This window comes from Phalacrocorax carbo, chromosome 5 (assembly GCF_963921805.1).
Source record: "Phalacrocorax carbo chromosome 5, bPhaCar2.1, whole genome shotgun sequence".
NCBI classification, from domain to species: Eukaryota; Metazoa; Chordata; class Aves; order Suliformes; family Phalacrocoracidae; genus Phalacrocorax; species Phalacrocorax carbo.
In genome coordinates, this window is record NC_087517.1 from 6,344,323 (window position 1) to 6,372,089 (window position 27,767).

A 27,767-nucleotide genomic window follows, 5' to 3' on the forward strand; every position below is an offset into this window, starting at 1 on the left:
AATGCATCAGAATTCAGTCAGTTGTGTTACTAAACACCTGAGCACCCAGAGGAGAGAAGCCATGGTTTTTAAGTTTTGTAAACTATAGAACTATATTTTGTGCAGGGATAATGTAGAGGATTCTCAATTAAATGAAAACAAATGTGTAGGAGGGAATAATGAGTTGAAGTATTCGCACATTTTCTGGGAGAGGAATAAACCTTTAAAAACACCAAGATGTAAAAAGGTAGAATAATACTATCAATAAGAAATTAATATTAAATTTTTACACAATTGTTTCACCTCATGTGCACACTCCACAAGAAAATTCATTCCAATTACCAATAGACTACCCAAAGCTGTGTTCTCTTTTTTTGTTTTCCAGAGCAGTCATGTAACAGCTCTTTTTTTATGTGCAAAAATGGCAAGTGTATTCCTCAAAGTGATGTTTGTGATAACAAAGAAGATTGTAGCGATGGATCTGATGAGAAAAGCTGCCACATTAATGAATGCCTCAGCAAGAAAGTTAGTGGCTGTTCTCAGGATTGTCAGGATCTTCCAGTTGGGTACAAGGTGAATAATTACAAAATGTGGTGTAATATAATGCAAATTCTTCATTCTTAACTGTTTTTTAACTGCTGCGTGATTATAATAAAACTCTGGTGTGTTGTACTTCCTTGTAATGAAGTGGCTTACCTACCGCAGTAAGAACATTCAAATTTTTATTTCCAATACGCAAACAGTTGCCAATTGTATGAAAAAACTGGTACAATATGTATTTTAAACCTATGGAAAAGAACATGCAATTCTTTAAATACAACAAGTCATACTGATGTATGCAGAGCACTGAAAATCAATTGTGAAAAAGGGAAGTGAATAGCAGGAATGCCTGTTTTCTTCAAATCTTTTTTTCTAAGCCAAAGACATTTACAGAAATATTTAAACCAAGTATGAGTGCCTTAGCTGCGGAATAAAATATTTAGTTGTCTGCATATGGTGGTGTTTTCTGAATCACCTGAACCTGCTCTCTGGCCTTGAGACGTAGAGAGGAATACTCCTTGGGTTTAGGTAAACCCTAGCCACTGACTGCGCTAACCTGTAATAGGAGCTAAGAACAGAAGAAAGGTTTTTTCAGGGTTCTAACTGCACCCCCAAATGTTTCATCTTTTTAATAGAATATTGGCACACTGGGAAGTAAATAAAATCTGTCCAACATGGCTTAGCTCTAACGGTGTTCAAACATCTGAAACCATGTCCTAGTTGGGAGGCCGTAGATAGGGAGCTGGAGACTAGGCTGGGTACAGCAAAAACCTTGCTGAAGTAGCATCATTGTGGAGAAAGCATGTCATGGGTCTCTGCAGAGAGTAATACAGAGAATACAGGAGGGAACATCATACAAAGTTTTCCATTGATGAACCTATACCTCTGTTTCAAAACTGCTCTACCCAGTTGTATTTTGCATCACTCACATTGCATGTGATAAGCTTGCCACGGTTATCATCAGACCCCAATAAAAATTAGCGTCAGAATTCTCATTCACGGCACTGTATTTGTTACACAGAATGCTAGAGGTTATCCATGCTTCAAGAAAAAAATATTAAAAACTGCATACCTGTACCAAAAAGCACATAAAGAAAATAAAGGACTCCAAAGGGTCCATCCGTCGTCATTTCAATGGATGAATCCTTTCCATATTTTGGAAAAGGTGTGTTTTACTTTTTCTTCAGTTGAAGAAAGAATAATTACTCATTCTACAGGGTTATTTGGGAGGGAATGGTGCTTAGAATCACACCAGCAATAGCTGAAAAGAAATGTAGGTATGTCTGCCTGTAAACAGTATAAATGGCAAAGTAATTAAGATGTTACTTGAAAAACTGAGGCTACATGAGAAAGCATATACGTGTGTGTGTGTGTGTGTGTGTGTATTCAGAGGAGAGTACAAAGTACATAAATAACAAACAGAACCAATGAGTAAATAAAAATTAATGTATTTGGCTTTCTTTCCCAGTGCAAATGCTGGCCTGGATTCCTGCTGAAGGATGATGGGAAAACATGTATGGATATTGATGAATGTTCATCTGGGTTTCCCTGTAGCCAGCAGTGCATCAATACATATGGAACCTACAAATGCTTGTGTGCAGATGGGTATGAAATACAGCCCGATAACCTGAACGGCTGCAAATCCCTTTCAGGTATCACCTTTTTTTTTTTTTTTAAATCCACAGCTGTATCCGAATTTATCTGTGAAATACCTTAGTCCCAAGGTCTGTGTTACCCTTTTGTGTACGATAAACAGAGTTACTTTGAAGCACACTGCTTCTTCAATAAAAAAAGGAATGTGATTCAATGTCTGAATGTAATAAAAAGTTTTATTTTTAGTATGTATTGTGCTCATATCATTCGTAGTGAACAGTTACATAGGATTATGAATGTTTGAATTAGGAACTTTATTAGAAAAAGGATTAGGAAAGCATGTGACTTCTGAGTCACATGCTACTAGTATGTTTATGATAAGTGTTTGAAAGACTTCTGCTGTTTTATTTCATCAACTTCAGAATATTAGAATGTTCTCCAAACTTCCTGATATGAAAAGGAGGAACAGGAAAAAATAATAGACATTGCAAAATCCATTATTCCTATAGCACATGAAATCCACCAGTCTTATATGTAATACACAGCAAAGTTCAAGATATATAAGAACACTGGTCATTGCCTCACCCCTCTGTCTATGCCACGGATGTTATCTTTATGTACTTCAGTGAGCAGGATTCCCTAGATCAGTGAAAAAAAGGAGCAAAATGTCAACAGGAAAGAAACAAAAAACCCAGTTCTGGTTCTGCAGGATTTCCTTCATAGTGCAGGCAACCTTCAGCTTGAGCAGACTCCTCCTTACTCCGGTCTTGCACAAAGTTGTTGTTTGTGCTTCATTTTTAAATATCAAAAACCTTCTATTTTCTTTCTAAATTACAAGAAGACTGGAACCTCTGTCTGCCTCATATTCCTGTCTGAGGAACTTCCCTGAGTAATCAAAAGAAACACAGGAGAGGGCAGAAACACAGTGTCTGTTTTCTCCTTCACCCCTGTCTCACGCTCTGCGAGCCACTCTAGTGTTTAGAAGCCATAGATCACTCGAATGAGAAGGGGAGCTGGAACGCATCATAGTACAGTTTATTGGAGTTGTAATATATCAAACTTCAAAAGTGATCATGACAAAGCTGGTTGTGCTGTGGCAAGGATGGTTGTGCTGCGAGGGCTGCCGATGTGAGCGTTTGGCCTAACGCTGATTTCTTGCATAAATTGCCTTGAACTCTTTACAACAGAGCAGAGCATTACAGCCATTCTCCACAGAGCACTGGGTCAGTGTGAAGGATGATGCCTCGGATCATTTAAGAACTGGAAAATGTCTTGGGATGAACATAAAATGCAAGCAAGGTGGTACAATGTACTCAGGACAAGAGCAGAGTAGGGTAGACAACATATTACATTCCAGAATGTATGAGCAGTAGATAGAAGTCTTAAATACATTTTTAATTATTGGTAGTAATTTTTTTTTATTTTATTTTAGCTGACATCTCTGTTAACAGAGATAAAATAAAGACAGCCTTTTAAAAAAAAAATAAATATATATTTACTATTATGTATGTCAGTGTCAGAGATGTTTCAAAGTAAGTAATGGCATGAAGGAATATTTTTTTGTAAACTAGGAAATCAGGGGTAAAAAAGCCAAATCTGGCTTCAGTTCAGAATTAGAGAATAAAGGTTTGTCCAAATAGCTGTTTCTTTTTATCTATACTGTTCAGAGTACTGAAAACTCAAAAAGTAATGTTCAAAACGTGCTTTGTTTGCAACCATAATAAATAACAGTCTTAGTGATAATTTGAAAGTGAATGTTGACATTAAAACCAGTGGTATGAAATATATTTCAAAAATAATCTCTGACATTAAATTAGCATAACATACAGTATGCTTCCCATATTACAAAGGCAAAAAAATTAAATTACATTGAAAGATATACTAATTGATTGCTTTGTTCATTTTTATACTGCATCATTGATCTTTCTTGGAACATTTGAATGTTTTAAATATTTCTTTCATCCATAACATTGATCAGAGCATGTAACATTTATTTTTCAAACCATCTGTATTTCAGCATTGTATTCCTGATTTTCCATAAATTAACGTAAAAGCTAGTCTAATATATTCTTTCTCCCGGGGTTTAGATGAGGAACCTTTCTTAATTCTGGCTGATCATCATGAAATAAGAAAAATTAGCACTGATGGATCCAACTACACTTTGTTGAAACAGGTATAATCATAGTACCATGCTCTAAGTTTAATTCAATACTTTTATTCTTTTCTAAAGCGTGCAACTGACAGAAACATCATCCTACAATTGGCATTGTATGCACCGTAGAACAACTGCAGTTTCTTCAGAGTTCTTATAATATTTTAAATTGACTCTTTTATCTGAATTTGACATGATTAAAGCTCAGGCAGTTGTTTCGTCAGTCATTCTGATGTACTAAAAAAATTATGTTATTTGTGATCCTCTTCCATCACAACATGTTTTGCGCAATTTGCATATATCAGTTTAAAAAAAAAAAACAAAAAACAAAAAAATCTATTTGGCCATTTATTATTTGGGCTACTTACTGTCATAATCCAAATCTATTTTTGTAATTTAGACAGACAATTCCAGACTTACAATATTACAGTACATGAGCATATATCTTTGGCTAAATCTAATTTTTTAAATATTACTCTAAATTATTATAACAGGAAAAAATTATTGGAAAAAACTACAAAAATAGAAAGTCATCCAGTAAGTACAGAGCTGTCATATTTTAGCAGTTTCTGCTCTGCTTCTATGCTTCACCTAAGTGTAGTTACTTACCATAGATTAGAGTTCCAAAATATGTTTTGATAAAAACATCTATTTCCTTGAGTACTAATTAATGAATTGTAGAAAGACTAGAAAATCAGTTATTGTCAATCAATAGCTTTAGGCTTTTTGTGGCTTCTTGTGTCAGTAAGCTGTGCATCTTAATGTCACCAGAGAGGTGCTCAGGTCTTCACAACAGTAATTACAAAATTAACCATCTTGCATTAAACATTGACTTTATTTAAGCACAGCAAGCATTATGTTAATGTCTGTTCTTCTGAAATCCTTCTGACTACCTCTCATTTACATCTCACTGCCCTCTCCTCTTTTGCTGGTATATCTATTAATAGAAGCCTGTGAAAAGAGGGGAGCAACAATAAATTTTCTTTATGGCTGGTGCTGATAGATTGGCTCAGAGGTTCACGAGTCTTGAATTTAACGGACTCCTCTTCAGTATGTTAGAGACCGTGTAGCTCCAGCCATTGAAGAGAATCTGTGTTTTCCATATCACGGTAATTCACTAGTCTAATAAAGACCTCTGCTATTGAACCTAACGGCCTTTGATCCAAAAAATGCAACATTTATAAAAGCAGCCAGGTTTGAAAGCAAAAGAGGGAGCTATACCAGCAGAACAGGTGGGCTGTCTTCCTCATAAGGACATCTTTTGTCCTTGTAATGTTATGATGGATCGTCTCTTTCTTAGACATCGACCAGATGAAGGCAAATACCAGAGCTGCTCTGGCAAAGGAGCAAAACCACCCTTCTCTGTGTATTTGATCTGTGCTTTGCCATTCTAACAGTTGTTCATATAAGCTCAGTGTAAAGGAGCTGAAAACAGGAATTCATTCAGCCTTCTCTGAGTTGTTACGTGCCAACTTTTTCCTCTTTTTTTTTCCCCTGAAATATACATAAACAGTGCAACAGTTTGAATTGCATCTCATGTATGTTCTCTGCCTTCCATTTCCTTCACTCCTAGTCATCAAAATCCTTAGGGTTTCCATAGACAGAGTAGTCAGAGAGAATCTTCCTCCTCATTATTTGTGATTTTTACCTGCATTTTTTTTAATCAGGGCACCAAGGCAAGGCAAATCACAGCCTAGGATACCATGGGCTGCGTGTACAGAAACAAACAAACCACAGGTTCAAGATGAGAGTCTAATGCAGCTGATGACATTTGAAAGAGTCCCTGTTCCTTCTAAAAGCAGATTACATGAGCAATGACAAAGAATTATGCTAGAATGACTTAAAAGTGACATGTAGGTCAAAAAGAGGAGATGTTGTTTGGACAGAGAATTCTTTCGTAGATGTACAGGAATAATTTTACCTGCAGTTGATGTTCTGATGAAGTTGGAACTAAACTGACCCAAAATAAAACACTTGAAACCAAAGACTTGCAGGCAGCCAATTCTCTTTGTTAGCCTGTATTGTAGAATATGTAGATATATGTAGATATAAGGCTAATTTTTCAGAAATTACTGACTTTGATTTCCAGAATGTTATAGATTTTTGATAGTCTTTTGCATTTGTCAGCCTGTTGTCTCCTTTGTCAAGAATTTGGGGTGGGGGTTTACCTGTAGATGCATTTATACTAATAGTGAAAGAAGAGACAGGAGCAGTGGCAGCACAGTTACGACTGACAGAACTGCAGTTGGTTTTGTTAAGACACTGTGTGCATGGATATGTGATTTTTGAAAATGAGAGCGGTCCTTCAACACTGTGTTGGTTCGGGCTTTCTTTAATGATGGTTTGCGCAGCTTAACCACTCCTTTCCTCTACGTTTTGATCAAAGGATAGATTGACTGTATTACACTCTAGTAGTTGGCAGATAAGCCATCTATCGCTTTCTGTACGATTAAATACTGTTATTCTCAGTTATTTATTTGAGAGCTGGCTAGTCCAGCACATCCCCTCTACAATTAGGGATCACATTAGCAAGGGAAGTTGCTGATCTACCTGAGAGTAGAATGTCATGGGGCTGATAAGGGAATTGATTAACTGGTCTTGCAGTGTTAAAAGGAGTGCAGACTGCATTCGTTCTTTTTACCACTGCTGCTCCATCTTTGTTTGAAACATCTTTGTATATTAAGAATAATTAAGATTTCACTACATATCAGGATGTTAAGCAGATTATGGGGCAAGGCTTTCCTATTCTCAGATAAGGAAATAAAAGCCATCATCTGAATGCAATGCCTCTCTTGTCTGCCGTTTGGGATGAAAAGCCATCATTATAGGACTGCTCTTTCCAACCTGTAGGAGTACCTCAAATATGATCACCACTCTTTCTTACAATGTAGTGGCTTGGTAATTGGAGCCATAATAGACTTCCTGGATGCCTGCTGGATCTCTGACTTTCACTCTTCATGTATATACTACCTCTGTTTGTGTGTGTGTGTGTGTGTGTATGCACATAATACGGCATTTAAGAATTGAAAACCTCCTGATTTAAGAATTAAAATGAATGTTTTTTTGAACATCACAGTTTTGAATTCCTGATTAATTTATGTTAATAATTAAATGCTTTCATTAAGTAAACATAATATATTTTATGGGTTTGGTTTTATAAAATTAATGTCATCTAGTTTGCCAAAGTGATGCTAAAGGGAGTAATTAACAGAGACATTGAGCAAAAGTTAGTAATAATAGGAAGGAAAACCACAGAAGCTTAATGTAGTTTCATAGGTCATCTGCATTTTTTGAAGTGAGATAATTCTTTGTCACCATATTTATATCTGTTACAATTTTCTTCTTACTCTGTTTACAAGTAGTGTATAGAAAAATGAGAGGTACTTCAAAAATATGCAGTCAGTAAAATAAAGCATTTTGAATATTACATGCAATGTTTTTTATGTTCTGAATGCTAACCAGCAATTTGTACTCAAACATTTGAATAAGTGGACTTTTTTTTTCTTTTTGTAGGGACTGAACAATGTGATTGCAATAGACTTCGACTATAGAGAAGAGTTCATCTATTGGATTGATTCCAGCAGACCAAATGGCAGTCGCATAAACAGAATGTGTTTAAATGGAAGTGACATCAAGGTAATTGGGGATTAATAATGTCACTGCTAGGATTAAATTTTTTGAGTATTTTGGGAAATGATCCTTCATGGATTTAGCCCAGATTGTGAGGTTTTGACATGTGCATACAAATACAGCATGAGATAGCAAATCCTAGTAAAATTTAATTGCATTTTTATCTTATTTGAAATGGAGATAGGGACTAAGTGGACTCTATTTATGAGCTAAATTCTTTATTTCTTAATTGGCAGTTGACTGAATTGGCAGTTCAGTGTGGTTTACGAACACCAAAGTAAAAAGAGGTATAATTAGGTGTAAGATTTGTGAACACACTGATGTATTATCTCTTCATGTACAATTTTCCATGGTCTTCAGTTTGTTTTTGTCTCACCTCTGCCTCGCTGGTAATGAAAATAACTCAATGTCTTTGCTGTAAATAATCCAAAGTAGAACTGCACTCCCATTTCTGCACAGTCTGTCTGTCTCGCTTCAGTAGTGGAATAAGTTCACAAATCCACCATTAAGCACATTTGTTGATTTACATGAACAGTCTTCCAGAATTTGTGATAAACTGTAGGGAATTCTTTGCTTATTCTCTTACATCTGACCTTCTTGAACAAGGAACAAATGAGCAGTAACAAATCCTATGAGTTTTGTTCCCTCATTGTACACCAGTATATTATGTAGAGAGAAAAGATTTCTGTTTTTCATTTGCAGCTTAGTATATGGTCTTGACACATCCTCAGAGCACACTGACTTTAGTCTTTTTGAGGGTTAAGGTTTGAAACTGGTTGGCATCACTGAACCTTGTTTCCATCCTTCACATGGAAATAATTGTTCTTAGAACTTAAAAGACATGCGGATGAGCGTAAGTTATGGGACTCTGATTCCATTGGGGTAAAACTAAAATTCAGCAAGCACTCAGAAGTCCTAGTGAGTCCCTGCAAAAATTCTTCCTACAAAAATATTGGAGACAGGCAAGTGCGGCGTTCAAAATTCATTAAATCCTTGAATCATGTTTATTGCCTTTAAGCATTTATAAAGCATCCTATTCAGCTTCTTGTTAATTCTGAACGAATCTGTATGTTGTTATTTTAGGGAATCTTTTCAGGACTGGGGATGACCCCAGACTTTTTCTTTCTGATCCTAACTATTTCAAGAAGAACAAATAATTTTTCCCACTCAAAAAGTTGTAATTGCCAGGTGGGAGAGTACAGACAAAATTCCCATTGCTTTCTAATGATGTAATAAGGAAAGGTTTCAGAAATTTGGACAAACATCAGAAGATGTGCAAACATTTATCAAGAATTATATACTGTAGCTGACTGACATTCTGTCAGTAAGCTTTTATCCGGTGACAAATGATAACTTGATGTCTCTTTGACTTAGATTTTAATAGGTTGCTAAAGCATATATTCAAAAATTGGTGCTACATTGATGCTACAAATAATTAGTTTCCAGGAAACATGTTTTTTGACTTTGTGTTTTGGGTTGTTTTTTTTTTTCATGAAAGAGAGGATTTATGGTTGGCAACCTTTCCCCTCAAAGTATGAATTTCTGATTTTATTTCTGTCACACTTTTTGGTTTACTATTTACTAAAAATAAATTTACTATTGGTTAATTACTGTTTGATATACTAACTAGGATTTCCATTTTAGAAGATAGCATCTTTTCAGCACACCAGCTCTAGCTTTCTTGGTCTGGGAAACCTGATGGCATCTCATTTTTCTTCTGCAGCTGATCATGGAGGAGATATTTAAACAATTGAAGCAATAACTTTTTCACATAAATGTGTTCAAGCATTAACACAGTGGTTAATGTATCGTATTGTAGATTCAAATGAAATCTGTTGTGGGGAAATGCTGTAGTAAGCTGTGGATATTCAGTGTACACAGTCTTAGCGACTGGATCTTAGTGACTGGAATAGACTTAAAGTGACCCTCCAAGGGAAAAGTCCTCAGAAAAGAGACACTAATTGCTTGGTTGACGCTTCTGGATGGTGTAGCTAAACCACTGTCTGATAGTTCGCAGAGCTGTCCATTTCTGCATGAAATGTCCCATGTTACAGTGTAACAGTTGCTGCAATTACACATTTATAAAACAGTGACGCTGGTAGGGCTAAGGTATTAGAAAACAAAATATTTTATTCGTATTAAAAAATTGGTGCATGCCTGGATTTAATTTTAAAAAGATTTTATAAGGTGGTAAATAACTTAATAATCTGAAAGGGTGCTTCTACATATTCATAACTATAAAATTGGTTTAAAATATCTCAGTGTCCCTTCTTATCTTGAAGGGATTTTCAGTATCTTCAAATAATAAATAAAATTTAAAATAATACATTCAGTTATACATAATCAGGCTTATGTGTAAAGTTAATGCCCTGTTGTATGTGCTTTTAGTGGTAAAGATGATGATAAATTAGAATGTACACTACAGTAATAAACCCATTATTAGTACTTAAGAAATCTCAAATGTTTTCAAGTATTGCTTGCTCTCATTTTTTTCCTTAAGTTCTACTTGCACAGACCTAATCAGGACCTAATCAGGAATAGAATATGTCAGAATAGACCTTATCAGGAATAGAATTTTTAAGCCTAGAAGAAGTTGGACTGTAATGATTGGGAATATTCAAATGTCACTCAACAGTTAACACGAAGTACTCCCAGCCAAGCAAGATTGAGTCATACAATCATGATGAGATTTGTAATCATGTAGATCTGGAGGCATTAGTTCAGGTCTCAGAATTATTCAGGTCATCAAAGACCTTGAGAATAACACATCCTTGTCAGTAGACTGTAGGCTTTCCAGTAGGTCACCAAACTGCTTCTGTCTCTTAGCTTATTCCATAATAATGTAGTCCCTTTGAAATGTAAGTAATTCTTAGAAAGTTCCTCTTCATTCTGCCATATGAATACTGGAAACAAAAGCACAGTATTTACTTTCCAACTAGGTAATCTTCTTCTATTTGCTTGAGTTGAGTGCCCTTATGGTCTGTCTGTCATGATGACATACGGCACCACGGGGATATTAAAATTAAATATATGCCGATGTAGACTGGTGAGAGACCTGGTGAGCTAGTAAGCAGGCACGTTTTAGGGCACACTACCGGGAGAGAAGCCTCATCTCCATTCTGTTCAGTGAAAAATAAACAGAATAGTAAAGGGAAAAGGTCTTTTTACATATATATAAATTATGACAAAAGGAAAATTAGAAACTTAAGATGAAAAATGAAAAATACAAAATACTTAAAATTTAGTGTATAATGCAGGGAAGTTGGAAATTTTATATTTACTACATCACGGTATTCTCAGTTCTCCCTTACTGTAAAGAGTCACGTTGTCATAGTTACTTAAGTGTCATTACTTCAGAAGTGTCATTGTTTAACAGGGAATAATACCTATTTTTCGCATGTTGTGCATCACTATGTCATATATTCAACTTCTCAATATTCTGGTAATATTAATTCTTGAATTGTTCCTCCTTTTCCCAATATTTAGATGAATAATTTATGTAAATTCTGCTTTTCTAGGTAGTCCACAATACAGCTGTTCCCAATGCACTGGCTGTCGATTGGATTGGGAAGAATCTCTATTGGTCTGACACCGAAAAGAGAATTATTGAGGTGTCTAAACTCAGTGGTTTATACCCTACCGTCCTTGTGAGCAAAAGAGTGAAGTTTCCTAGAGATCTGTCCTTAGATCCTCAAGCTGGGTATGAAGCAGCCATTTTGCAGTAATTCATAATTAATCCTAATTTTGTATTCAAATATTTTTTAATAACAACAGAAGATAGGAAATACTATGTAGGTTTTTATCATCTAACGTTCAGTTACTCTGGATATCAGTAGTCTAAAATGCATTACCAATGCTTACTATATCATCATTACATATAAACTTGGTGTAATAGAAGGATGAATGCAGGTACTAAACCACGTTTTGTTATATTTACTGTTGTGTAAATGTTTTCTTTTGGTAGGAGGAAAGCCAATATTTCAAAAAATATCCCTGTCTTTTTTAAGAAGTGTATTACTACATAACAAAAAGTTCGTATTACATGGAAGACAACCTTATATTCTGTTTCATTTATTCACTGAAGTGACCTGCCTTGTTAGCACTCTCGTCTGTGTTTACTAGTTTCCAAAATAATTAGGCCATTCAACTACCACATATTTGAAGACTTTTTCTCTGATAGTTTTTGTATGTTAATCAAAGACTGAAAATGTTTAATCCTGCATAATTTGAAGATATCTTTTGCCATTTTTAATCTATAAAATTAAAGTTCTGATTTTCACAGAAGTCTAATAACGACTGATTATTTATTAGGCTACAAGGGGTTTATTTTAGGAGCCTTAGTTTCTAACTTTAGTTTTCAGAAATTTGAAATTATCAATATGCTTAAAGAATGTATTGTAACAACAATGATAAGAAGTGAGAACTGCCTAGTTAATTGAAGTAGTTTGTTAACTGGTACCTTTAATTGCTAATTTTATTAATTATTGCATTAATTATAATTTATTTATTAATATAAATCTGTGATGGTATTCTGAGTGCAGTTTTGAGCACCACCACCATTTTTGATTTCTTGACTGGTGTGAGAGCTGTAGGAACCACAGACATTTCTTTTTCCACAGTTATAATTTTTTTAAAATTATATTTTTTTCCCATAAAATCGATGTCCTTGAGAAAATTAACCTAATACTATGATTTTTAAAAAGAAAGAAAGAAAAGAAATCATCTTTCCATTTAAAAAATTATTTAATATTTGATTTTCACAGAATCACATAATAGTTGAGGTTGGAATGGACCATTGAAGGTTATCTTGTCCAATCCCAAGAGATACAAGCCGTTTTTACTTTTTATGTTTGGTTGGTTGTTTTGTTTTTGTTTTGTTTTGTTTTTAAATAGAAACTTTCTAGCCTTTTCTATTTGAACAAAACCAAATCAGCATTGGAGAGGCTCAGATAAGCTATCTAAACATTTCATGCCAGCATCTAATCCAGATGATAGAAGAAGAAGGATTTTATACTCTTGAAACAGAAAATGCATAAAAGCATAGAGGTATTTCCTGTTTATGTGGCAATACGAGTAATGCCACAGCCATGGGTCTCCGGGTCTGTATGGATCAAAGTGCAGTTACTGCCTCATAAACAGAGGCCTCTCAATTCACCAGTAAACTGTCATCTGTGTTTAAACTATCCACTAAAACACCAGTGTCTATTTAATTGAAAGTCATTAAAACCTGGTGAATTGCTAACCAAATTTATTCTCTTAAATAAATGTTTATGCTGCATATAATCTTTAAGAAAAATAATACTTCTGAATAGTAATACTTAAATTATTGTCTAGTCCCTGAATAAATAAAACATAGGCTATGGAAAGTTTGCCCTGTGTCTTTCAGATCTGAATTCCATATGTAATGCTTTCTGTGCTGTGGAACATTGGGATACATCTGTGAAAAGGGATGAATAAAGCTATTGTAGCATCTTATAACACTCTTATAGTATCATGGCATATGAATTATTCTTTTCCATCTCTAAATCCTAAGGCTCAAGTAATCACCTCAAGTGTCAGTGACAGGAGAAAGTTGTTGAGTTGATCTGGACTCTACATAAACAAAGAAAACCAGTGTATTTCCTAGCTAAGAAATGCAACCTATCTATTTGACTATTTTTAAGAGAAGAGCCATTTTCTACCTGTTCTTAGATCTAGCATTGAATTATCTTGTAACTGTAAACTTTCTTCCCATAAAATTTAGCATTTTACATTTGTTAAATGTATTCAAGACACCGATACACGGTATCTCTCTGTGGTTGCCTCGATATTGAGGATACTTTCCCGGTGAAAGCAAAAATCAACTCTACCGAGTTTGTACAGACAGTCCCAGTCTTCCAGGAAGGTTTAGATGTACACAGGCGTAATAAACTTATTGTGCTCCTGCTCAGTGCATAGTATGTGTGCAACCTTAGCTTCCTGAGGCCAAGCTAATTTTTTTTAATAAATATATGTATTTGTTCATTTATTTTAATATGGAAAGCTGCTGAAAGTAAAAACTGTGTTTGCATTTCAAATTCCGTTTTTTTTTTTAAATAGTGTAAATTGTATCTTAATTTTTTTTCTCACAAATGAGAAATGCTAGATCAGCTGTATTGCTCGTGCCATGCAATAGTAATGATACATTTCCAAAGAAAAAGATTTCTGTCATAGTCAGTGGAGAAGGTTTCCTTTCTCCACTGCTTACGTGAAGCAGCTCGGTGCCAACATATTGCCACCTGTGTTTTGTAGGATACCTGTAGCTGTTCTTAGGGCCACCGTTTTCTTCACACAAATAGTATTCCAGGTGGCTGTTAAGAACATGAGCTGCATCTGGGTTTTCAAGAGCCTGTCCAAAACCTGAAGAGTAGAAGCATATCAGCTCCCCACCGGGAAAGATCTCTCCTGAGGTTTTAAGTAATGGCATAGAGCGGCAGCAACGTGCATCCATGTACCAAATAATAGGACTTTTGCTCTGTACTGTGGCTAAATAGCATATTAAAGAGAAAATTGCTACGCAGCTTTCCAACAGTCTTTCTCAGTGCTTTACCCATTTTTAAGCCCTTTATGTCAGAAACCGTTCAAATCTTTTGGAAGTAGTACTTCTTGAAGTAATATAGTTTGCATCATACTACTATTTACAACAAAACAAGGTTTTGTAATATGTGTTTAAAAAAGTAACTGTAATACAGTATTTGTCATAAGCTTAGCAGTGATGCCATTTTCACAGGATACGAGATTCACAAAGTCCGATCTGGGCAGTACATCAAATCCTAAGGTATCAAGACTAAGCAATTTAAATGCACTCTTTCACTAGTCCATAATGAATTTGATGAAATCACATCTAACATGAGGACTCTGCTATTCAAACCCCTTACATTTAGCACAGTCATTTACAGACAGGTCTAGAAAAACCCCAAAATCTCTCTTGAAAATGGAAACATTACAGAAAAGTTACTGATTTATTCTTGAGATCACCTAGCTAAGTAAATTCTCTATTGTTATTATTTTTGCATCTCTAAATAAAGCAGCTACTGTATTTTGTTTTATAGGTACTTATACTGGATTGATTGCTGTGAGTATCCTCACATTGGCCGTGTTGGTATGGATGGCTCCAGTCAAACAGTTGTCATAGAAACACAGATATCTAGACCTATGGCTCTTACAATAGATTATGTCAACCACAGACTGTATTGGGCTGATGAAAATCATATTGAGTTCTCTGACATGGATGGATCTCATAGACATAAAGGTTGGTCAACAGCTTTTTTTGTTGTTTTTTGTTTGCTTAAATTTTTTAATAATTTTTAAATTGAAGATGCTTCACGTGTTATATATAATTATGTAACAACTGTACCTTAAAACATTTTTGCAACTGTTATTAATACATTTTTCCAGTTAATCAATATTTTAAAAGTTGCTTTTCATATTCCTTCTCTGCTATGAATTTTTAAATATGCACCAACACATGTCCGTTGAAAATATGACAAATGAAAACAGAAACTCTAGGAACAGACTCAACAGTCAGATTCTGCCCTGTCAGTTCTGTACTCCAGTGTATATTTGCAACACATGTTCTTGACCAAGTTACAAAGCCATCATTACTTGGCTGTTAAAAGCAGAAGGGATATGTAATGTGGCCAAATGTCAGAATGTGGCTAAAAGCAGCCCTTTCTCCAGCCCAAAAAAGCCTGGAAATGCCCATTAGTCTGCTCAGCACGAGTCAATAAGGAGACCAGAATTGCAAATGCAATTTGGGGCTTTCCTAGTAGAAGGGTAAAATAATAACTTTTGAAATACTTATGTAATGAAGTAATCTTTATCCCTCTGTTTGGCTTCTCACCTGACAGGTAATTAAAAAGCTAGTATCTTTTATCTATAATGTGTTTAAAAATTGGTTTTCCACTGTGATTAATAGTTCTCATATTCCAATGGTATAATTAAAGATCTTTCACTTTAATTAAAATATATTAAATGCTCAGTATCGGTTGGTTTTGGTTATTTTTGTTGGTTGGTTGGTTGGGGTTTTTTTGAGATGAAATTGTTACTTGAGGTCCCTTCCACAAGCTTTACCCAAACCTCAGAACTGCTGCTATCCTGGTAAAATTTCATCCATTTGGACTTTTTTAGGCTTTTATTTCATGCTGGGTGCCTCCAGCCGTTCTCCAAACCTGACTTCATGAAATAACTACGTTATTTTCAGATTGAAGCTTCACTGTGAAATAAAGCAAACAAACAAACAAATTTTCTAGCCCTTGTATTTGTGAATAATAAGTTATAAATAGATAATGAACAATTCAAAGACAGTTATTTGAGATAGTAGATGGGAGAGACTACAGCAATAGCTATGAGAGCTGTAAACATTCCCATTAATCTCAGCATTAACTTCCATGGCTTTGTAGCGAACACAGGGCAGTCGTAACCTGCTCACCTAAGCAGTACTTGCCCAGACATACCCAGGAGTTCCAGGCGGATTCCTGCTGACAGTCTGTTTTTCTGACAGATGAAACAAAGCTCCATACTTCTCTTGATGTTATTCCCTGTGCTGCTATCCTGCTCTTTTATTCTCATACAGTTTTCCTCTCACTCTTCTTTCTGGACCTCTCAAAGGAAAGAAGTAAATAAGAGCCAATGTTTCTCTCTTAGGACTAACCTGACGGCAGTGGCCAAACCTTTGTCAATTTTCTCTTTCAAACTGAAAGTTTCAGAATTTTTCTTTCTCAGAAAATGCTCTTCTATCACTAAATTTCAGAAGATACCTGCAAAATTCCATTCTGTCTTTGGTGTCCATTGCCTTGGTCTCCAGCCTGTGGATTTCTGTGGCCCAAGTGGGTAAAATGAGCTTCAACTGTTTCTGTATTCACGGAGTTAATGTCTTCCCCTGAGGATACGTGAGCCTAGAGAAGGAGGACCAGTGAAGATCAGTGTTTCATAAAAAAAATTCTCTTTCTTGTTCAACAGAGCACCACCACTAGTTTTAGACAGCTGAATGCATTCATGACTGCCTAAGGAGCATGTCTGACTCCTTAGGAATCACAGTGGAAGTGTTAGAAGTCAAGTCTTACCGAACATCCTGTAGGCTCTCATGCCTGATTTACCATTTCCCTTTGTGAACGAAAATTTCTAAATATTTGGTACCAGTTAAATATCTAAAGCAAGCTCCATAAGTGACAGTGACTCTGTGTAAACCTGTTCTCATACTACTTTTGAAAGTACAGATGCTATATAAAACATTCAAGCAACAAGAAACTTTTGCTTTGGGAAAAAGATTCTGAGGTATTTAAATTATGTGGGAGGAAGATTTTCTGCTTAGCTAATACTGATTGTCAATTTCTGTTGTCAGGAGCTTCACTCAGAATGCGATTATCAAACCAAAATCAAGTTGTAGAAAAGTTTCTGTGGATTTAAGAAAGAAGAGATAGAATTATTGGTGTCTGAAACGGATCAAATGTGCCTGTAGGTGCTCCATAGGATGCTTTGAGAATTTTGCAAATCTCGTACATAACGATCAGTTTGTCTCTAATCAGAATCTTTTCCCTGCCTCCACCCTTCTACTGGAACAAACCGCCAAATAAATTTTGCATGTCTTCATGTTTCAGCACAGTGCTAGAAATATTTCTGGAAGATGAAATTTAACCATTGCAAATTAATTGTCTTTTTATAAAGGAAACTTGGGGACATTCACTGGTTGGGGTTTAGAGGACGTGTAACACTGATCCCTTCTATCTTTCTAATATGAGAAACTATAACCTGTGTTGATAAGCACTTAAATGAGAAAGATCAGTTTCATAACTTGTGATAACTGTGTTTCTTGACGTATTGTTCACCTGGATTTCATGGTCTATTTTCCTTTGTCATTTTGAGATACCTTGTATTGTCCAAGTTAACTAAGGGGTGGTTGAGTTTATTCTACCCTTTGTGTTTTCAAATAGAAAAGGATAGAGAATAGAGAAGGATAAAGGCACAGATATAATGACCATAACATACATACTCAGGGAGCAGAGAAAGGAGTCGAAGAGAAGAGAGTCCTACGAGTGATGCAATCTAAAGTGCTAGTTACCATAAGCCAAGCATTTTTTCACCTGTTTCTGTGACCTTTGAGGATAAGGCTAGCTTGCTGTGAGTTTTTTCTGAGAATATGTTTTTTGGATCTTAAATTACCTGTTACAAAATGTATCAGAAAATGCCATGGAGATTTCACAAGACCTGGCAAATATCTTCTCAGAATGGGTGGATCTTATATCATAGAGAGATATTATGGTATGAGACAGACCGCAGTGTTTTGTGCTCTGCACTAGATACTTCTGGAGGACAAACAGAACAATCTTAGGCTAATTATTGACATGCCATGTGTTAAACCAAGGACTATTTATTCCGTGCAATGGGAGTTTACATGTATTTAGATCTTAATGTTAACACTTTTTGCAACAAGTACTTTTTTTTCCTTCTTTCTTATGAATCTTAAAGGTTTTTCAGGAAAATAGAATATGTGCTGCTTTTCCGTTGTAAAGTTCCTCTGCATTCAGTAGAGAAATGGGCTTTTATAATTATCAAGAGAGTCCTAGTAAGAACTTTGAAAACATGCTAACTAGGCCAGAAATCTTACAGTACTTGGGAGCTCTTCTTGGCACTAGGGGCAGCAATGACCTTGCTTATCTATTTGAAGTTTAATGCTTGATTATGTAAACTGTCTTTAGAGCTTAGCCAATTTAGCACTGCAGCATTCACAAATGTTATGCACAGTAAATGATAAAGCAAGCATTGAAGCACTAATCTGGCTAAGCACTAAGCTGGCTTACTTCTGTGAGCTTTAAAAAAAAAAAAGTTTAAGAATTTGTCAGACTTAACAGCTGCTTTTGGTTCCCGCTACCCAGAGGAGATGCAAGCTTCGCAGTTCCCTAGATATCTGATTGCTTCATGCATGTTTTCCTATCCTTCAGAGCTCTTAAAACCCAGAGGTGCCTACCATTTTCCCATTTCAGTCTTTGAAGATGAAAATTTCAGTATAATGAAACCATGAAAGTGGAATCTGATAGTCTAGTTTAGGAAGTACAGAAGTTTCTCTGAGCTGAGCTTAGTCCTTAAGTGTGTTCAGTTATTTGATGCTTTATACTGTAAAAATAAAAGTTGAGCACTGTGTTACTTCATCTTACAGGGGCATGAAGATTAAGCAGTAAAAAAAGGTGTTGAACCTTAAATGGAGTATTCATAAATTACTTCTTTAGCTGTAATATAGTCTAATAGAGAGAAACTTTCCTATAGTATTTCAATTTTAAAAACTTCTTCAGAATTGGCTTCTGCCTGAGTGTTTACAAACTTCAGAATTGCTGTACATATATGCTAGTTTTAAAGTATAGAGGTTTTTGGAGATTGTAACCTTTTTTTTCAGTTTTAGCACCTGTAATTTCAAAAATTGCTAATTCTAAGGGCTTTATAGGTAGAAAGTATTTGTGTCTAATTCTGAACTCTGCCACCAGCGTTTTATAAGAGAGTAAATCCAGTTATTTAAGTTTTCCTAATGTAAAAGCAATTGAATAGATTACAGAAATCAATTCCTTCCAGATTTATACTGCAGTTTTCATAGCTCAAAAATTAGAGGAGTCTAAAAAGAAGGTTTCTCACAGCAGATAAGAAAGAAACAGTAGTTCTGGTGTTGCAACATTTTTTTCCCAAGTTTTGAGGGTTCTATAGATTTACTCATGATAGAAACATCTGATAACACCAACTGATAATTGCTTCCCCTCCACTATTGCCTTCTAGATTCAGTTTTCATAATTGTTCAGATAAAATTCTCCAATCCATGTGTCTTCCTAAATCTGATTATTTTATTATATTGTATTCTATGTCTTTTAAAGGATAACATTCAGGAAGAATACAGATACACCTACATTAAAGGCAATTCATACAGTCACATTACTCTAAGGTTCCACAGCCTCCTGTTTATGGAGCCCAATTTATGAAGATTTCCAACCGGCTGGTTTCTGTATCTTCCACTGTTCCTGTGATGTCAAAATTTGATTAGATTATAAGCTTCTGAAAATAATTTTTTTACATGGATATTAAGAACTTGGTAGATATTCCTTGGTAAAGTCTATGAAGTTTCTGTATGAGCCAGACATGCTCCATCACACAGTTTAAGGGACGCACATTACTTTCCATGCAGTTGTTCCTGTCAGAAAGCAACCAGAACAGAGAACATAAAATACAGTTTTTCTTGTGACACAGTGTCTCCCCCATTCAAATAAAAGCCATCAAAAATGGGAGGCGAGCAGCAGCCTCCCATTTTTGATGAGGTTGCAGCGTGTTGAACAGCTCCTGTAGTTGCAGTAGAAGGTAAATGAGATAAACCAAGGACCGTAGCAGTTTCTGTGCTCACAGCGGGATGGTGGCAGGAGATAATCTGGGCAGGAGCATGGAGAGGCAAAGATGAAGGAGGGAATAGCTTGTGAGGCAGAGTGGAGAAGAACATTGAAACCAGCAGCAAGACACAGGTCTAAGGTGTAGGGGCTGGTGGGCACCTAAATAGTCTCTATACATTTGAAAATGAATAAAGAATCTTTGAAACTCATTAGCACACGATGACTAATTCTACTCAGTGACTTGTATATATTTGAGAATAACTTAATCACTGCTGTGACAGCATGCTACTCGGTACCGCTACGGGGTAACTGACATATGAACAACTACTTGCAGTGAAATTAAAAAGGTAATAAGACATTTTAAAGTGGGACAATAATATATTTCAGTCCTAGATTTGATCAACTGATTTTATAGGCAGATCTTTGAAAATTTACTCATCTTTTCTCATGGTATTGTGTAAGTCATATGTAATTGTCAGCTTTAATACCATAGATATTGTGCCTTAAGATGTTTAGGTTTAATTTTAAGTCCAAACTTTCTGCTTCTATTGTGATAGGAGTTTTGGGACATATAACAATTCTTGTGTGAGTTTACTATACTGAGATATTCTCAGTTTTGAATATTTCAATTACATTTTTTGATTGGCAGAATATCCTACCACTTAATGCTGGGAATTGTACCTTCCATATTTACCCCATATGGATGTGCAATGTCTATATTGTATTTGCAGAAAGAAATAAGTATGCATGCACATGTTGTTAATAAAAATACCAGTAATATAATTCTAAAAGTATATCTATTTTTTTTCTGTGAAATATGGCTTCAATGACTGGAAATAATGTATATAGTCTACAAATCATATTTTTTTTCTGTTCATTGAGTTTGACAGGTTTAGATTTTTTTTAAACAAAGTGTCAATTTAGTAAAAGTAATAATGATTATAAAATGTCTCATCTTTAGAAAAAAATTGTGTTTTAATGTAACATACTTAAATTTAATTACATCTGTCAAAATCATATACTTTTTCACAAGCTTAATAGACATTAGCTTATTGTCATCATTCATTATTAATTTCATTGTCTAAGCACTTGGAATTCTTTATCAAAAGGAGTAAGTACCAGGAGTAAGTAGCATACAGAAATAAAAAATATTGACTATGTCTTGAAGGGGTTACAAGCTGAATATAAAATGAGACAAAAATGGTTACAAGGGGAGTTCAAATGAAAAAGAGGATGTAAGGACCAGTAATTTCAGCACAAGAGAGGATCAGCTTTTTTAGGTATAATGACTATTTTCTTATTAACTGTTGTTCTACCTTGATGCAGTTTGTCTTTGGAGGCTTCTTAACTCTTCGTAAGTGTTTATCACTGGTTCCATTTGGCTCAAGATGTCAGTAGGGTTTTTTTTTTTTTAATTTTATTTTATTTTATTGCAGTTCAGGAACTCCGGAGTTTCAGAGAGTGGAATGCAAAATAATGTGGCCTCTTTTTTTAAGGTTTTATCGCCAGTGTAAATTTTCTGTCCTTGGGTGCCAAAATTCTTAAACAGAAACTGCCTTAATGCCATGGTGGGGGAAAAAAGGTCATTTAAAATGTTCCTTAGCACCAATTAATTACCTTTAGCAGTTACTTACCAGCACTGGAACTCTGCCTGGGTGCCTTTCTGGAGGAGCAAGGTAGGAATCTTTCACCCCTTCTCTTCTTGTAGACTGTGCACAAGGGTGTGGCAAGGTTGCAGTCCCTCCTTTTTGAAAGCAAAGGGACTGATGTCTTTCTAGCTCAGAAGTGAAGTGATGAGCCAGCTTCAGCTTGAACAGGAGCCGAACGCTAAAGAAAATCTAACCTTGGCGCACATGATAGCGTATGGATATTTTTGTACTGTTAATTGGTTAGAAGAAGTAAACACTTGTCATTTTTAAGGACACTTTTTCTTGGCACGTGGATTTTACCAACTGACAATGAGACTTGTTGTTGTTCATTTTAGTTAGAGTATTTGCTTTTACTTTTGGAAATATTTGTTCATCCATAAGAGCTGAGTGATACTGGGCCTCACTTCTTCTGCATGGCTTCTTCAGTATGCATATTTTGTAGTTAAGAAATCCTAGATGGCGTGATTTTCACCCCTGAAATCAAAGGAATATTTTTTATGCTTAAGTAGAGGTACTCAGAAAATATAAGGGAAACACAGTTCCCACAAGAGAAAAGTAGACATTTTTATCACAGATATGACTTACAGCATAGGAATTTATATTCTTGGATCAAAATTAGCACAAAATGCAGGAGGGAGAGAGATGTACATTTTAAGTCTGTGTATATCTCATATGTCTACAGAATAGTGTTGCCTCTTACGGAATTATGTGGCTCTTCTTCCCATAAGTTCGTGCAACACTTTATCTCTCTTTAGTATGTTATCTATTGTTATTTTTATTTGTGTTCAAGTATCTAATAATTTTTATTTTCCACTACTTCTGATCTGTTGCAAGCTGCCCTTTTTTTCCCTTTTACTATGCACCTGTATTTCTTCCTCCTATTTTCCACAGCTTTCTCATAGGCCTGTGCATTCCTTCTTTTTTCTGCCTTCTCTTTCTTATCACATTTCCCATCTTGTTTGGTCAAGCACTGTTTGGGATTAGCATTCAGTGTAAGAGAAAACCATGATTTATGTATAAAATGAAACCCTATTAGGGAACTAGAGGTGGCAGTAGAAGGCCTGCTAGGAAAAGAAGGGTTGCAAGGGCCTCGCCCATCTCTGGTAGGAGGTGGCTGTGGTACGAAAAAGAATCACAAAAGCAAACTTCAGGTGCAGTTTTTCTTCAGAAATTACATTTCCCCAGAAAAAAAATTTCCATATTTTTTGCCCCTTATAATTATTAAGTTGTTGAATATTCCCCCATAATGCATTTTATTACACAAAGAAGAAAAGCAGGGTCTTGAAAATGAAAGTATCAGTTTGAATGAATAAGATTCCATTGTTGGCACAAAGTAGAGCATTTTTTACTCGTATATGATACATAGCGTATGTTTCAGTAGATGAAAACTGGTGTATATGTTCTGAGACATACTGTATCGTAAGCTGTAAGAAACTTGAGTCACTGAAATAACTATTTGGGACTCAGTGGAAGCAGTCAGCTGAGTAATACCCTTCAGGCAAGATTTATGAAAGGGCCTAAATGCACTTCTTGCCTCCTCCCTTATGCCGTAGCAGCTGCCCAGCGTGCCTGTCCGCGACGATGGAGTCAGAGTCCTACGGCAGTTGGGCAGTTACCCCTTTCTGGTTGAGCTGCACTTCTGTTATACTTGTTGAGATTTCTTCATCCGAGAGAAAAGTAATATGCATGGGTTTCAAGGGGTTATTTAAGAATTTGATGCTTTAACGAGGGGATAAAAGCACATGTATGTACTGGTCTAGTAAAATGCTTACGGACTGCTAGAGCTATATTCAGTGGATTATAGGTCTGCAGGTGGGGTGTTTTGTTAGTTATTTTTGCTGAGTGTTTTAGGATATGGATTGGGCTTCAGCTTACTTAACCTCATAGAGGCCGTAGGCTGACATTGTTTTGAGAAACCTTAACAGAAAACTGAATACATAGTTAACTCTAGAAAGTAATTGAAATTAAGTGAGTGCAATTCTCATGGCTCTGTGTTAAAATATGACTATTTAAATTCTCCATAAATTTGCTGGTCAAGATCTGACCCTTATGTTGGTGTAGTTTAATTTTAATATTTAACAGAATATATTACTTTCTTAATAATGGATTGTCAGGTAGACATCTTGATTAAATGTTTCAAACGGGTGATGCAGCAGAAGCAGAGCTACTTACCAGTTATGACTAACCTGGCTTTACTTTGAATTTGCAGGCCGTTTCCCAGTGCTTGCCAAAGGAGAGCACTTAGTCTTGTTTTCCTGTTTAAAACTGTGATTCACACCATAATGTATGCTGTGAGGCTAGTAATTAGTCTTGCAACATGTAACTAATGTATGTCATTTATGAATAGGTAGATCGGTAATGCGGCTGAGGTTCTCTTGAAGTTAAGGAAAAGACTGAAGGAAAAAAGTGGGTGTTTCTTCTGCTTTATGATAAATCAATAGCTGTCACTGCCTGAAATTTTGGAAAGCTTGAAACACTGATGTCCTCAAAGGCAAAGAATAAAGAGCATGAGAGACTATTTTACTATTCCAATAAGATGTAAAAATTCCCTCAGTTTTGTGTTCTTTTCTTTTAGCCATTCATAGTTGATGTGAACTGCAGATTTTATGGCCTATTACATGACAACTGTTCTGATGTTCCATTGTTTATAATATACTAAAGTTAAAGAAAAATAATATTCAGCTATGATAGAACTATTCCTTAAACAGTAAAGTATATCAGAATTATCTGCCATCAAATGCCTGTTTTCAGAAACTTCTCTCAGTCTTTAGAGATATATCAACCGCAAGAAAATATATTGAGTTTTGTGGTCAGCTGAGATGATTTTTTATAAAAGTATCTATATTATGTCATTGTTATTAATTCTTATTTTATAAGAATTTTTATATTGTTATGGTCAGCTTGGAATTTTTGTAAGAAATATTTATAAGAAATATTTGTATCCAGCAATACTATTTGCTTTTTGGTTTACTTTATGTAGATTTTTATTTATAGTTGTTTATTTGTACTGTTTTATTTAACACAGTCCATTCATTGCTTACTTGATTTTTTTTTTTTAATAACTTTTCTAAGTTACATAGTCACAACATAACACATATAGCTTTGATGGCCATAAACAGTGCAAGCTTCTGAAAGAATTTTGATTGAGTTTGTGTTGAACGTTACTTCATGAAAAGTTGACTTTAATGCAGAAGCCCATTAAAGTTATAAAGTTACTCAGAAATAAAAAATAGTGGCAGGAAAAACTGCAGCCCTCGTCTGTGAGTGTTTAAACCACTGACAGTTTCAACTTTTGGCCAATATGTGGCAATAATTGAAAATCCAGTTTATAGAAACAGATACAGTGTTTATATTATAAATATATAAATACATAAATGATATAGTCTTCTTTTAAAGAACATAAAAAAGAGACTATAATATTTGTTACATTGTGTTTGATATTGTGGTTTTGTTTTTAAGATAATTAGAAGATTTAAGCTTCTAAATCTGGCGCTTACAGAATTGGATTTAAAAAAAAAAATCAAAGGAAAATGTACTTGGGTCAATGAACAGTTTTCTGAAATGCAGTGCTTTAACTGTAGTATTTAACTTTCTACGCCACACGTTTTACTTGGCTTCCCTATTCATAAGGTGTGATGAGACAATTCAGACAATATGTGTTACTCTCCTGAATCTTCTTTAGTTAATGAATGTAAAGTTTCATCTGGGTTCTGATGTATGCATAATCCATTGAAGCTAGGGTAAATCGTGTGTCAACCCACAAACATATACAGAAATGAAAGTAAAGATTTTTAAATCCAAATAATTTTCCTATGTTAATCCTCTTCATGTGCATTAAGGCTTTCACATACCAATTTATTCTGATTTTAATGTTAACTGATCAGAATAAGAGAAGACGGACAAAGAAAAAAGCATATTTGTTTTATTTAGAAAGACTGGAGTGGTACCTATGGCATCTTTGATGTCAAAAGTAGCAGTAAGGGTCATAATTTATACCAAGAAATATTTTTTCCAGAACTCAAGCAAAAATAAATAGCTTTATGGATAGCTTCAGGGTTTCACTCAGAGTTGCAGTTTCTCTTTCTGCTGTTCCTTCCTGCTTCTTCTGTCAGCCTGGTTTGTATTTCTCATTAGAAACTGCCCTTTAATATCAGTATTTCCTGCAGTTTTGCAGATAGACCTAAATTCCTACTTGTCTTTTAATTTTTGTGCTGTGGCACAATCATATGACTTAGAAGTTACAAGAAAACTTTCAATAGCAATTGTTTATAATCTACCTTAAATAAAAAGTGCTGAGTTTAATATACCCAAGTCTCCGTATATAAAGATAGCACAATGGATTGTGCCCTGATGCACTCAAAGTCCCATGGTAAATATAACAGCACAATAAAGCAACTGAATGACTTAAATTCAATGAAGTAACTAACTGGGGAGAGTGGCAACAGAGAAACTCTGAGAGAGTCCAGTTTTTCAGGAATCTGCTGAAATACTGGGTAGTCACTGAAACCAAAAGGAGTTTATTTTATAGAGCATGCATGTACACAGATTTTGATTAACTAATAATTCTAAAATAATTCAGAATTATAATTTCCTTTTTCCAAATGAGACAAATGTGTAAATTCTATGCTTCCTTAATTAACTGCAGTAATCTGGTAGTAAGCGTATGATATGCTAATTACTATTCCCAGTTAATAATTATGCTAAAGCATTTTAAAGATTATTCATTTTTTAAAATTAAGATTAGAGATGCATGTCTTTTCTGGAACAGAATGAAATTGAATTCATCATTATCAAAGATGTATGTAGAGGAATCTCTCAAGAAGGTTCAAGGAAAACCACCTACATTAAGCAAAAGAATGTAAACCAAACAGGTAACAACTGGGATTGGACTGCTTAGGCTTAGGACTGCTTAGGAGCAGGGCTCATTTCACTGTTCGCAGTACTAGCGATCCCCCCACACTCCATACCACATCTCGGTTGAAGCTGGGCACTACTGGCTAGTCTACAGCTTATTTTCCCCACCAAGGGAATTATTTAGTTCACTCCAGAGCAGAGTGGGGATAAAATGCATACAAGCAGTTGATCTAATTAGGTGATAATATATATAGGTGTTCCAGCGGACTGACCCTGCTGGAGCCTTCAGGTGTTTTCCTGAATCTGGGAGGTTTTTCCTGCAATTTATTCTGATAAATCCAGAGGTAAGAAAATGAGGAAAAAAAAGAGGAAAGAGGAAAAAGAATCAGTATAATGGAAATACCTGTACTTATAGTTTCTGTGTTCTTGTTTTGTTGTACTTGATTCGTTACTTTGGCAGCAAAACTAAAAGTCATGGTACTTCGAGAACTCTTCCTTTCCTTCCTGAGAGGAACAGGATAGCAACAATCACCATGGGGAGTGAGTCACTTCCAGTAGCTCCTCTTTTCACAATGTGATTCAACAAATGAGGGAAATTATAAGAGCTTTTCTTGGCGGTACTACGTTATGTAAGGAACCGTGCCAAAGTTGCCTATATAAGTGCCAAAATTAACATTTCTTTCCCCTTTGGCTAATTTCTTAGAAATGTTATGAAACTCTTTAAATGAAAATCATACTGTTATTTCAGTATGGTGTCTATGCTGTATGTAAACATACCAGAAGGGAAAATAAGTCCAGGTCAAAGAAGCAAGGTTTCCTTGACCAGACGGCAACATACCCTAGACTGGAGTTCACTATCGGCAAGACTATTGTATATGAAATTGAATTTGCTAAGTTGTCATTCCATATACTCAGTATCGGTCGTCAGTTGTCGGTGAAATATGAAATGGTCCAGCTGGAATTTTAGATTCCCCAACTCTCTTTAAGCACATT

General features: G+C 35.3%; 1 protein-coding gene across 1 annotated transcript in view; it reads left to right on the forward strand.

Moving 5' to 3' along the window:
• The window catches only part of LRP1B (LDL receptor related protein 1B), a 761,744-nt gene that overhangs the window by 634,876 nt on the left and 99,101 nt on the right, over positions 1 to 27,767 (forward strand). Inside the window, exons 55-60 of the mRNA XM_064451033.1 lie at positions 365 to 552; positions 1,988 to 2,171; positions 4,200 to 4,285; positions 7,778 to 7,900; positions 11,413 to 11,594; positions 14,965 to 15,164. Coding sequence (XP_064307103.1) covers positions 365 to 552; positions 1,988 to 2,171; positions 4,200 to 4,285; positions 7,778 to 7,900; positions 11,413 to 11,594; positions 14,965 to 15,164 — 963 coding nt within the window. The remainder of the gene's footprint in view (positions 1 to 364; positions 553 to 1,987; positions 2,172 to 4,199; positions 4,286 to 7,777; positions 7,901 to 11,412; positions 11,595 to 14,964; positions 15,165 to 27,767) is intronic.